This window comes from Chlamydotis macqueenii, chromosome 1 (genome assembly GCF_036417535.1).
Source record: "Chlamydotis macqueenii isolate bChlMac1 chromosome 1, bChlMac1.mat, whole genome shotgun sequence".
In the NCBI taxonomy this organism is placed as follows: Eukaryota; Metazoa; Chordata; class Aves; order Otidiformes; family Otididae; genus Chlamydotis; species Chlamydotis macqueenii.
The window spans coordinates 62,485,989-62,498,877 of record NC_141556.1 but is presented as its reverse complement, the minus strand read 5'-3'; the positions used below and the strand labels follow the sequence as shown (position 1 = coordinate 62,498,877).

The window sequence follows — 12,889 nt, the reverse complement described above, 5'->3', positions numbered from 1 at the left end:
CTGTGGGTTTTGGAAACATTCATAAACTGACTGCAGCAACCAGCATGCAAGCCTTCTGTTTTGGTTAGAACGGAGGCTGTATTTTGTGGAGCTTGCATTTCAAAAGACTGTGATAATACCAAGCATACAGCATAGAGCACTATGGCTAATGATAAAAAAATGTGCCATAACAGGTTTCTGTACCTGACTGGTTTCAGTTATGGAAATGATCCAGTTAAATAAGAAACTGCCCACGCTCTAACTTAATTGGTGTTGTGCCCCACACTGTGGGGGAGTGGAACACAGAGTGGGTAAGGAATTTGGCTAGCATATTTAGCACTGGATATAGTCTACTTTTGTCGTGATATGGTGAACCTGATGACTTTAAAGCCTATTTCAGTTATAGGTGGATGGTTGCAAAAGGAGGACAGCCTAATGCAACCAAAAAACCAGTGGTGTCCTGGACAGAATTGCCAGGTACAGCCTGTCTTATTTGCCAAAATCCAGGGATTAGTGTGACAAGTTTCAATAGACCTCAAGCCATCTTTTCGTAACTAGTAGGAGTATGTCACAGTAAGGACCCCTTGTAAGGACTGCAGATTACCTTTGTGGCACTTCACAGTAATATTGGTGATAAACGTGGAAACGTCCTTTAAATACTACATTAAAGGACTACAGTGAAAGTGGTGGTTTCTCCTAGCCTTTCTGCTTGTAGTGCTTTGTTCATAGGTCTGTCAGCAGCTGCCTTGTGTGAGAATATGTTATTCTCCACACAATAAAGTTATTCTGAAAAAGCCAGTATGGGTACTGTGGTAGTTTTAGTATGTGGATTATACCACAAGTTAAATGATCTTAGCTTAAACAGGCCCTAACTGTGCTTTTATGTCCTGGAATAGCTAAGCAGTGGCTGACAGCCCTCTGTTTTGGAAGGGTGGAGAGTGAGAACGGGAGCCGACAGGTAGCTGCTGCCTGTGTGCAGATAATCTGACCAAGCGAGCTTGCGTTGGGAGAGACCCTTGGGCTCTCTGTTCCTCCACATGGCTCTTGGTGCTCCATGAACCCAGGGCAGCAGTAGGCTCCTCCCGTTGTCCACAGGCCTTTCCCCCTTTGTCAGAAGAGAGAAACTTTTTGAAAAGATGGATAAGAACTCACTCCCTGGTTCCCTCCCCATCCCCCAGCACAAAATTCCTTTGTTTAACTGGACTAGTGAGGGAGAAGAAACCTAAGTAACATGACTAATTCCACTGGTAAACATCAAACATGTGTTGCTGTAATCACTTGACATGGATTTTTATAGTGTGCTCTTTAGGGGTTTATTGGATATCAGTATGTTAAATGTCCACTGGAATGAGAATATCTACTCATCCTCTTTCACCTGCTCAAGGCTTCCAACATCATCTGTGATTACAATTTTTCTTCATTTCCTTGGATTAAGGAGAAAGACAGCCATGCCACTTCTTAAGAATTTTCTAAGTTTTCTAGATTTCTACGTACATAAAAATCCAGACTTCTCACCTATAGCCGAAGTCCCTAATTCTTTGACTATCTTTTGCTTCAAAGCTGGGTGAAGCAGCCAACCATTTGACTTTAAATGGTGGAATGTTTTATTAATTAAATTATCCAAATACTGGGTAGCAGGAAAATCATAAATTTGCTGACAATATTGTTTCCATATTAAAAGTACAAAACAGTGATAACGTGGTGTTATCAGCCAGCCTTCAATACATGGGGAAGTCTTAAAATAACAGCAAAATAGCTATTCAGAACTGAACTTCTCTTGAGCCTGTTGGTTCTTGGGAAGGATGTGTTTTGTGGTCAGTCTAAAAGGAGGCATAACTTTTTTCTAACTCAAGTCAGTGAGTATAACGATGATGAGAAGACAGAGTGGCTGGAGGAGCAGCTCGCCTCATCCGCATTCTTATCGCTGCTTTCTGCTGTCCCTGCCTATGAATTGATAGGCAACTGTAATTTTTCCTTTTTTCCTAGAGTGACAGTGGGCTTATGCAAGTGTGGAAAAATCTCAGCTCACTGAGATTTGATCTGTTGTCTAAATCTGCTTAATAGCCTTTACTGGATTTAGGAAATACATGTGATCACGTTAGTCTGTTTGTGCTGCAGGAATTGCAGAGGTGTAGAGCCACCGCAGCTGTGCCTTACCTGGGAACATGAAAGGACTCAGCTGTGCCTGTTCCCTGGTTTAACCTGCAAGTTACATTTCCAGCATTTATACTTAACTTTGACACTCTTTTTGTGAACAGTGCTTCTAAATGTTAAGGAAACCTCTGGAAACTACTTGAGACCAAAATGTTACTTGTACTTTGTTCAAAAGTTGTTATAAATAATTTTTAGTAAAAACTAATTCCTAGACAAACACACACTCACTGTGTGTATGAAAATAGTGCTTTTGAAATGTACTACTGTAGGACAATTCCCTTGAACCTAAGACTGCTGAGAATGTATGTGATTCACAGCTTGTTTTGAAACTCTGATCAGCTCTATCGATAGTTGCTTCTTCATATTTAGTGAATGACTTCATTTTTTCAAACCCTTGTCCAAAGTGCCTATGCAGTCAATTTTTTTTTATGTTGGAAAAAAATCTCTTTCCCTAAAAGCTGAAGTCTTTATTTAGTAAAATGTAACAGGTTTTTATATCTATTATGTTGTAAATCTGAGCATCTATCACTTAAATAGCTGAGAATTTAGTAAGTGCCTTAGTACTACTTTCTTTTTTAAAGATTAATTTTATTTTCATGATTTCATTCAGCACAAAGAATACAAACAATTACAGAAATACTGTGGGCTGGAAGAATAAGTCAGTTGATGCAGAAGAGAGATTTAAGATTTTGTTTTTTTTTTTAAAAATAAATAGAAGCACCTGTGTTTCACTGGTGTATCTGGAGTAGTTCATTATAGTAGTTACTACAATTCTTGTAGAGACCAGCACACAGAATTTGGTTTGTCCGTTAAGTAAGCATGATGTATGCTTTTGTACTAAACAGTATTTTACCTTAATGAAATTGGGAACTGCCTAGTGACCTTTTTTGTGAATCTCTTTCAGGCACCTTTTTGGGCATACATCGTGGGTGCATTAGGACTTTTTATCTACCAGTCTCTGGATGCCATTGATGGGAAACAAGCCAGAAGAACAAACAGTAGTTCTCCTCTAGGAGAACTCTTTGATCATGGTTGCGACTCTATTTCCACAGGTAGCCTTAACGTACTGTTACTCATCCTAGTGTTAGAAAAATATACCTATTTTCAAGAGGAGCTGATTCATCACAGATTTGTTGAAGTTGGAAAGGACCTCTGGAGATTGTCTAGTCCAGCCTGCTGCTCAGAGCAGGGTCAGCATGTTCCGTTCTCTTAGGATAACTTCACCATCTCCTGGTCACTGCAGCCAAGGCTGCCTCTGACCTTTGTATCCCTGACCAGTATCAGGGAGGATATTTCAGAAGTACTTTTGGCAGATGTTGGGTAACTTGCGTTCTGCTCTTACTTACTGTGCATCTTCACGTACTGTGCTCTTTGAATGAGCTAGATGGTGAACAAAGAATGCTTGGAGATTCTTTACTATACATAGCCTGTGTTTTCCAGTAGGGTACAGGTGATGCCTAATAAAAAAAGTATTTTAAGGAGCTAAAAGACTGATGCTAGTATGTGAAACTAAGGATTCTGTTTTAGGAGTGAAGTGCCAAAATGCCAGTTTGGTAATAGGGCATCCAGCCTGGCACTTAGGAGAAGGTCAGAGGGACCTTGACAGGCTGGAGAGGTGGGCCCGTGCCAACCTCATGAAGTTCAACCAGGCCAAGTGCAAGGTCCTGCACCTGGGTCATGGCAATCCCAGGCACAAATACAGGCTGGGCGGGGAATGGATTGAGAGCAGCCCTGAGGAGAAGGACTTGGGAGTGCTGGTGGATGAGAAGCTCAACATAAGCTGGCAATGCGCCCTTGCGGCCCAGAAGGCCAACCGCATCCTGGGCTGCATCAAGAGAAGCGTGGCCAGCAGGTCGAGGGAGGTGATTCTCCCCCTCTACTCTGCCCTGGTGAGACCCCGCCTGGAGTACTGTGTCCAGTTCTGGAGCCCCCAACACAAGGACATGGACCAGTTGGAGAAGGTCCAGAGGAGGGCCACAAAGATGATAAAAGGGCTGGAGCACCTCTCTTATGAGGACAGGCTGAGAGAGTTGGGGCTGTTCAGCCTGGAGAAGAGGAGGCTCTGGGGAGACCTGATAGCGGTCTTCCAGTACCTCAAGGGGGCCTACAAGAAAGATGGGGAAAGGCTGTTTAGTAGGGCCTGTTGTGACAGGATGAGTGGTAATGGTTTTAAAATAGAGGGGGGTAGATTTAGATTAGAAATTAGGAAAACATTTTTTACGATGCGAGTTATAGAACACTGGAACAGGTTGCCCAGAAAGGTGGTGGAGGCCCCATCTCTGGAAACGTTCAAGGCCAGGCTGGATGAGGCTCTGAGCAACCAGATCTAGTCAGGGATGTCCCTGCTCCTTGCAGGGGGGTTGGACTAGATGACCTTTGAAGGTCCCTTCCAACCCTAACCATTCTATGATTCTATGATAATTTATATTCCTTAGAAAAATGAGTTTTTAAAAAAGTAACCTTTGCTCAGTTTTACTTTCCATAACTTAGCTGCTGTTGGTGGCAATGCCTGTACTTCTATAAAAGCATAAGGGCTGATACAGTTGCCCTGGAGTTGGTATATTCTTTATGCCTCACTTCCCAGAGAAGTGCAACTACCAGTTTCTCTGAGCTGGGCCCTTCAGCTGTCACAAAAAAAAATGTGAGATGACAAGGCCAGAAGAAGAGAGAACTACTACTGTAGGCTAGAAGGTGTGGTCCTTGGTTGGAAGAAAAGGAGTCCTGTGTTTTGGTCTCTCCTGCCAGTACTGTTAGCTATTCAGTAAAATATTGGTCATATCATTACTTTGTTATAGTGATGTAAAATGCCTTGTCATTTTTTTAAAATTCTCTTAACTGCAAGCAAAGAGGGTATATGACTAACATGTTCATTTCTGCTTTTCAGTTTTTGTTGTCCTTGGATCCTGCATAGCAATCCGACTAGGAACGAATCCTGACTGGTTGTTTTTCTGTTGTTTTGTGGGACTGTTCATGTTCTATTCTGCTCACTGGCAGACATATGTATCAGGCACACTAAGGTTTGGAAAGTAAGTAGGTATCTTGAGAAATACACGTGGCTTAATGTCTGAGACTGCTAGCTACTTGATTTCCATTTCTTCTTGTTTTTTTTTTTTCCCTGCTCTCTCTTCCTCTCACCTTCTTCCTCATCACCCTCCCACCCTAGCAACTTGTGTTTTACCTGGCAAGAACTTTAAAACTCTGCATAATACTGAGCACAGGTCTTGTTCTTTTAGCAGCTGATTTGAGCTATATATATGCTTTGCTTGCATGTGTTTGGCTCTTTTGTCTGTGGATTTCTTCTCAGAACCCATAACAAGTACCATGCAGGCTCAAGCCAGAAAGGTCTTGCCTGCAGTGTAAACAAGTGCTCTGTGTAGGAGTAGGGACAGAGCAAGCACCTGCAGTTCCTCCCTTTGTAATCTCCCAGCCACAGAGTGGTTTCAGCCCAAGGGACTCTGAACCACATGCATTTTCAGAGAAATTCCCCCGCTAATAAGTTTCCCTTCCATAGCCATTTTCAGTCTTCCTTCGAATGAACTCCCTGCATCCTTTGGCAAGGAGTTCCACAGAGCTATGACAGTGCTTGAAGAATGACCCCAGGTTTATGTGGGGGCTTTTCTTTTACTCTGGCTCATTGGTTTTGGTGTCCTTTAGGTTTTGTATTATGTCTCCAGTCTTGTGATCGCAGTGATGCTGTTTGTGACTTGGTAGAAATTTCACCTGTTCTCACTGCAGTGTAGGAGGAGGAGTCACAACATTCATGTAGAAGATAACAATTTCAATTTAACTCCTAATACTGTGAGGATTGCTGCACCCTCCAGCAGTGGTGGTGCCTAGCCCTGGCCTTTTGATGTTTTTCAACAATGAGCTGCACTTTAGTAATTATTTCTAAAAAGAGGAAAAGATCAGAGACTTCCGTAACAGCAGAACTGGAAATCTGTGATAGATGAAGGCCACCCTTCTGATGATCCTAGTCACTTGCTAAGTCACCTGTTTACAGTCCTACTTAGCTCTGACCTGCAAGAAGCACCTTAGCAAATCTGAGCATCAGTGGCACACAGGCTAGTGATCAGCTGTCCTTGCATATTGTTGGATGCCTGTATCAACACAGCTGTCTCTGGTAATGCTAAGAGCTCTTTTATTTGCTGATAATGCATTTTACCGCACAAACTACAACTCTTCTACCTGCCTACTCACCCTACTTTCCTAAAAGGACATCTTGTGCTATAAACAAAAATAGATGTTTCAGAGTGATGGCTGAAATAGCATAATTTCCATACACGACAGTGGACTACAATGAAGGGAGATAGACTGTGTGTCCTGGTTCTGGCTAGGATAGAGTTAATATTTACCTGAGCTGGGTGGAGAACTGAAGCTGGTAGCCCCTATGGCTGGGATAGTTAACTAATTAGCTAACAGCTGGGGTTCATTTACCCAAATTAGCCAAAGGGCTATTCCATCCCATCTGACATCATGATCAGTATATAAGTGAGGAGGGTGCTGAAGGGAGTCTCCCTGCTACTTGGAAGAAACTAGGTGTGGAGATCTGTTGTAAGCTATTATACTGTATTTGTGTTCCATCACTGTTTTGTTTTCTTCTGTCATTATTGTTAAATTTACTTTTTGTTCAATCTCAACCCATGTGTTTGGTTGTTTTTTTTTCCTTCTGGTTTTCTTTTGTTTACCAAAGCTCCTCCTATTCTCTCGGAGAGTGGGGGGAGTGAGGGAGAGACTGCGTAGTCTGGTCCCCGTTGGGGCTGAACTATGACACTGTGCCATGAGCTCTGGGATTTTGCATACAATTGCTTTTCTGTGCCTTTCATTCTTGCATAAAATGTGAGAATGATTTCCTTACAACAGGAAGGCACTGAGACTCCTACACCACATAAAAATTTCTTCATTAAAAACTTAATAGCTTCTATGTAAATACAGTGATAGTGCATAGTACAAGCAGTTCGGAATGGCCTGGTGTTCCGTGTTTGCGGTTTGAAGTTAACTAGACACAACTTTTATCCAAGATAACTTATTGCTGTTTAGTGAAAACAGGTCTGTTTTTTCAAAGCTTGCAATTTTATTTCTCTGAAGCATAGAGGTGAGAGTCTAAATGAAGACAATTGTATATTGCTCTAAATAGGATAATACATAATAACAGGGGTGGAAGCTTTCACTGGTGTTGTTCCTGAATTAGCAGCACTTGATTTTGTAAGTCCAATGACAGATGAGAGCGTCCTAGTGCTGATGGCCAGGAAGAATCAGAGCAGCTGGGGGCTGTGGCACTGTCAGGTTATGTAGAATAGCGCACAGCATCTGATTAAAATCTTTGGACTCTGATTTGGGCTGTGTTGCAACCAACATTCTGAGCCTCTGTAAAATTAAGTACTTAACTTTGACACATACACTGACTCAAACTTGAAGTTCGAGCCTCCTCCTGCCACAGCAACAGCAAATGCAGTACAGCTAAGAAATCCAGGTTTCAATAGCACAGAGTGCGAACCCTGAACACTTGAGCGTGCATATGGATGCTTTTACATGACGTAACCAAACAAGTTCAGTGTGCAGCTACAGCAGTGACTGGGCAGATGTAACACTTCATCCCCAGTAAGAGACTGAAAAGCCACCTCCCAGCAGTGCTGTCCCATTTCCCCCCTGCACAGACTCTGTCACTTGACTTCAAGCCAATTCATGAAACAGGCAGAAGATTAAAAACCTCCGCTAGGCTGGCAAGCTGAACTGGTTCACCTCACAGTCCGATGAGCACTACAGCTAGTACAAGTGAGGGAGCGCAGTGGCGTGGGAAGGAGAGGACTCCCCATTCCAATGGCTTTGAACAGTGAGGAGCACCTCAGCATATTGTCTAGTTGCAGCTTAAACTTCGGCTCTTCTAAGACTAAGTCTGAAGCTTGTGATGAAACTTGGTGTATTTTATCACTATCTTTCCAATGAAAGAAGAGACTTTAATGTTACGTTGATTATCAAGAACAGATAAATGTTTTCCATCAGCCAAGAGTTGCTTCCTATTTCCCTTCAAAAATACAGTTTCCTGTGCAAACAGTTCACATGCTAAGCAAGTAATGATACACGTTGACTTTGGTCATAATACCTTAAAACAGTAAATTTATTCAAACTGCTTAAAGAAATATTTTATTTTAAATATCCATTGTCACTGCTGGTAACTTCAGTACAAGGATCAGGTACCTGTCGCAAAACCTTTGGTAGCATAAAAAGCACCTTAGATGTGCACATTTATTTTAAAGCTCTGTTGAAAGTATCAGTTCTTTCTCTTGAGCCTCTCCTTAACATTTTTTTATATATTCAGGTCTTCTCAAAACATTTCAGCAGTCAAATACAGTAATAAAGAGTTGGCTATCTTGTCTTGAGAACATAAAAGGTGGAATACAGAGTTGACTTGAGGGGGCATACAAGGCCACCTATTAAAAATGGCTTTTATGGAAAAAAGCAAGATATCAATTATATGTCCTCTGAAGCAGGACAGATGCTTAGCTATGCACTGACTCAGTCCTCAAAATACTGTCCTTACGTTTTGTAGGCTGTATCTGTTGAGTTTTCATGATACAATGGCTTAAGTAAATCCATTCTGTCCCAGGCTGCACGGTCCATACTTTTATATAATATGCTTTTAAATAAAATGTTTGATCGCATGTACCATGAGCTTGCCTTAAAGTTTGATTGAATACGTACACAGCAGCAAAATTTTGTACAAATTTTGTAAATTTGCAAAATTCTCAAATAATTAACAATATATTCATTAAAGATTTTCCCCCTATTAAAATTATATGTAGCTTATTCTAGATAAGGAGTGTAGGTTTATTTTTAAATCTGAACCAAGGATGTGTACTTCAGTATAAAGTGTCTTTCTCAGTCAGGGAGAATTATATTCTGTATACGCTGACATAATTTGAAGTACTTTTAAGGAGATAATTTAAAGTCACTGTTTCTTTAATCCCCCTCCCCCTGCCTTACAGAAAAAAAACCCCCACTTTTTCTTTAACTAAATTTCCCTTTTTTCCCTTCATAGAGTTGATGTAACTGAAGTTCAGATAGCCATAACAATGCTGCTCTTGATATCTGCATATGGTGGAACAGCAATTTGGGACTACAAGGTAAGTGTATCCAGTATTCAGAGTTCCTGTTGCGTATTCAGTTCCTGTTAAGTGTTCCCAGGCCCTATGGTATTTGAAGCTGTTTTGTGCAAGTACCATCAACACCTACTACTCGTCTACTGTTCTGCTTTAGCTTATGGTACAAATGCAGGTTATTTTTATGTTGTAGCTAATGGGTATAAGAGTGTGACTTCCTATGCATAAATTTAGAGCTACGTAGAGGAAAAAAGACCCCATCTGCCACATAGAAGCTTCTGATCTGGAACTAATATTCTGCAGATACTTAAGCTTTAACAAATTATTTTTGTTCTAATTTATTTCTTTTGTGTATTTTATTGTAAAACATATATTTCTGTTCAGTTAAATTGTTTATAGGGTGGTTTGTTTCAAAATTTAAAGATTAAATGCTTTAATCTAACAAAACTATGGGATGAAGTCAGGGGGTTTTTGGTTAAGTAACCCATACTTACATGCCAGTGGAGATGTATTGACTTTTAACAGTTATGTCAGAGCTGACATAAATGTAAATATCTATATTTAAAGAACTGTTTTCTGTCCAAAACTATTTTCCTATCTCTGGCTCTTATTCTGATCTTTAAAGATGCAATTTAGTGGATAGAGTCAAAAGTACATTAGACTAACATCTTCATCCTTTCTAGGGTCTTTACTCAGAAATATATAGCTCTGCTTGGTTATAGCGGATGGAAGAGCTGAGACCATTCCATGCTATTGATAACCAATGCAAATTAATTTAAATACCAACCACCAAGTAATTCAAATTAATTCACAAGTTTACTCAGACATTTAGAAATGTTTAGCTAAACTTTGTTTCCTTTCCCCATCCTGCAAGACTCTTTTGTTCTATTTTCAAACAGCTTATTTTCATGTTGGAAAATAAAGTAAGAGCATTAGACTTTAAGTATGATTGATTTTTCTTAATTTTAAGATCTGTGGTAGTTATGCTGTATCTCAAGAAAATTTATATTCAAAAATATAGTCAATGGTTTCAATTTATTACTACTTCTTTTTTTTTTTTTTTAAATCCTCTGCTCCCTTTGGAAGTTTCCTTCAAACTGCAATTGATTCTGAAAGGTAACAGTTTAATTAAAATTTGTATCTGGAGACTCTTTTAAATGCAAAGATAGAGCATACAAATAACATGTACCAAAACACAAAGGAGGCAGATGGCGTTTGTGTTTCCTGTGGTTCAGTGTTGTTTTACCCAGTGAAATAGAAGGAACTATCGTTCTCCTCCCTCCCATGCCTTGGTGATGCAGTAGTCTGTGTCTAGTTTTTGCTTATGTAGTAAAAATATTTGAAGAACATTGTAAGGACAGAGTAAGCTCTAGCTGAATTTCAAGAGCAGAACTTAAGTACTCAAAAATGGAATTTAAACATTCCAAAAGAAATTAGTCTTCTCCTTAGTAAGGAAACAAAGTCCAAACATTACCTCCTGACCTTGTTCCTGGGAAAGTGAAAGTTCAAATAAAACTATTGTTTAGTAGATATCAGTAGCTTTTAAAATAACTTTTTAAAAAAGTTGTTATCCTTGACTTTTAATATCTTTGTCTTGTTTTTCCTGCTAAGGTCCCTTTGGTGGGCTTAGAACTGAAGTTCTTTGCAGTTTTTGGCATACTGTGTGGAACAGCACTTTCTTTTTTCAATTACTTCCGTGTCATCTTTGGTGGAGGGGTTGGAAAGAATGGATCTACAATAGCAGTAAGTTGCTTTAAACATATGAATGACGTTTGCATAATCTATGCCCATAATTTATTGCATTTCAGATGATCATAAGGATTTTATCAGTTTAAGCATTTAAGCAGGCAAGCATATGAGTGTTGGATGGCTAAAGCAAAAACTTCATTATTTGTCTTCTCTCTACTTTTTACTGGATTTTTTTTATGTCACAGGAATCAGCAATTAATGTTCTTACAGAATTGATTAGTGATCACTGCAAAGGAAACTAATAGCATTGGCATAATGCTAATGGCCTTGCGCTGAGTTTTGACAACTCTGATTTTATTTAATGGGATTTGCAACACATATAAAACCTGGACCTTATTGTGTGACCAAAGCCTAAGACAAATTTTCTGTCCATTTATATTTCAGGGAACAAGTGTTCTTTCACCAGGCCTGCACATTGGACTACTTATCACACTGGCCGTTATGATCTATAAAAAGTCTACAACTCAGCTGTTTGAAAAACATGCTTGCCTGTATGTCTTGACATTTGGATTTGTGAATGCTAAAATCTCACAGAAGTTGGTGGTAAGGAATCTTGTTTCAGTCCTAAACCTCCTAAAAATAAACTGGTCTTGGCTTAACACTTGCTGCATCAGTGGACCCTGCAAGTTTTCCCATTCTGCTCTGCCACTGTATTTCCGGTGTCATTATGACATCATTATGACCAAGACACTGAACTAGACTCTCTCCTACGGAGAGATTATATATGACAGTGATGCAAACGCATACTCATTGTTGAATGTATTGGTTAGAATTTTCAGTTTTGTTTAACTTACTCCTAGAAATATACTGTCTATTTTTAACATCATAACTGTGGTTCTTCAAGCCTTACTAACAGTGTTGTGACCTCTGATTTAATGATCTGAAATAGGAGTTTACTTTAATCATTAAGAGAGACTTTTTATCTCTGTTGTAATTAAAAACCTCATCAATGGATTAAAAAAAAATAAAAACTGCTTTACTACATATTTCCTAACAACAGTAATCCAGACAGCTGATTTTTTCTTTCCCTCAAATTTTTTAAACACTAGAAAACAGGTATTCTACAGACTTTCCTGCTGTACAGTTCACCTAGTGAGCTACTAACTTGGTTCAAGAGAGAGAATGCTGATAAGAAGACCAAGGCTTAGGACTGAACTTGAGGCAGTTCACCTATTCTGTCAAACACCTTGGCTCCCTTCCTCATTCAGAGGACCCCTCGGTCCTCGCAACCAGCAGTCAGCACTGGGTGTACATCAGCTCACTCATGGACACTTCTGACCAAACCGTGGTTTCCCTTGATGCTTTATGTGTAGCTTTGAGGGTAGTCTGCTCCAGAGGCAAATCTGTAAAGGTGGCGGGGAAAGGATTCTGTGGGTTTAGCACTCTGTTTTCTGATACAATTTCAGGAGGCCTTGTCCTTCAGGCACTCGAGTAAGCAAACTGCAGTAAAAACATAAGGCATGACCAGGTGGGAGGCCCAGTGGAGACATGAGCCAAGGTCTGTGCAGTTTGTGTGTGGATGTGCCAGAGCTGCTCCGTGGGTGCTAACCCTGAATAGCTGTTGCACATCAGGCCAGATGTGAGCCAGGAATCGCGCCCTGCAGCGGATCCCTTTAGCAGGAGAGATGCATCCTTAGCTGGCTTAGAGTGGAAGCCTTTGTCAGCTCTCCTATACACGTAAGCCTTTGTGGTTTCTCTCACCTTTAGACTAGGACACTCACCGGCTTTTCCATTAATGCTGCTGTTCAGCGTAGAATTGAACGTGATCTGTATTATGCTGAGACCACTTTTTAACAGGAACCTCTCAGTACCTTAATCATACTTGCCAAGTATCCACAAGCAAGGAACGACAGGGTGATGATTTCTTATGGCAAACTTAGCACCCAGACTGCTTTCCTTCTGCCACTTTT

General features: G+C 40.3%; 1 protein-coding gene across 5 annotated transcripts in view; it reads left to right on the top strand.

The window, feature by feature from the left end:
* CHPT1 (choline phosphotransferase 1) overlaps nt 1-12,889 on the top strand; it is a 41,195-nt gene that overhangs the window by 6,749 nt on the left and 21,557 nt on the right. For 4 of the 5 annotated variants that reach the window (XR_015259347.1, XR_015259343.1, XR_015259346.1 and 1 more), the window contains exons 2-6: nt 3,038-3,185; nt 5,018-5,159; nt 9,170-9,254; nt 10,842-10,973; nt 11,364-11,522. Coding sequence is in view for 2 of the 5 variants with exons in the window: in XM_086754452.1 (XP_086610578.1) it covers nt 3,038-3,185; nt 5,018-5,159; nt 9,170-9,254; nt 10,842-10,973; nt 11,364-11,522 (666 nt within the window). In the remaining 3 variants the exon portion in view is untranslated. The remainder of the gene's footprint in view (nt 1-3,037; nt 3,186-5,017; nt 5,160-9,169; nt 9,255-10,841; nt 10,974-11,363; nt 11,523-12,889) is intronic. The other variant, XM_086754461.1, reaches the window with a different exon arrangement.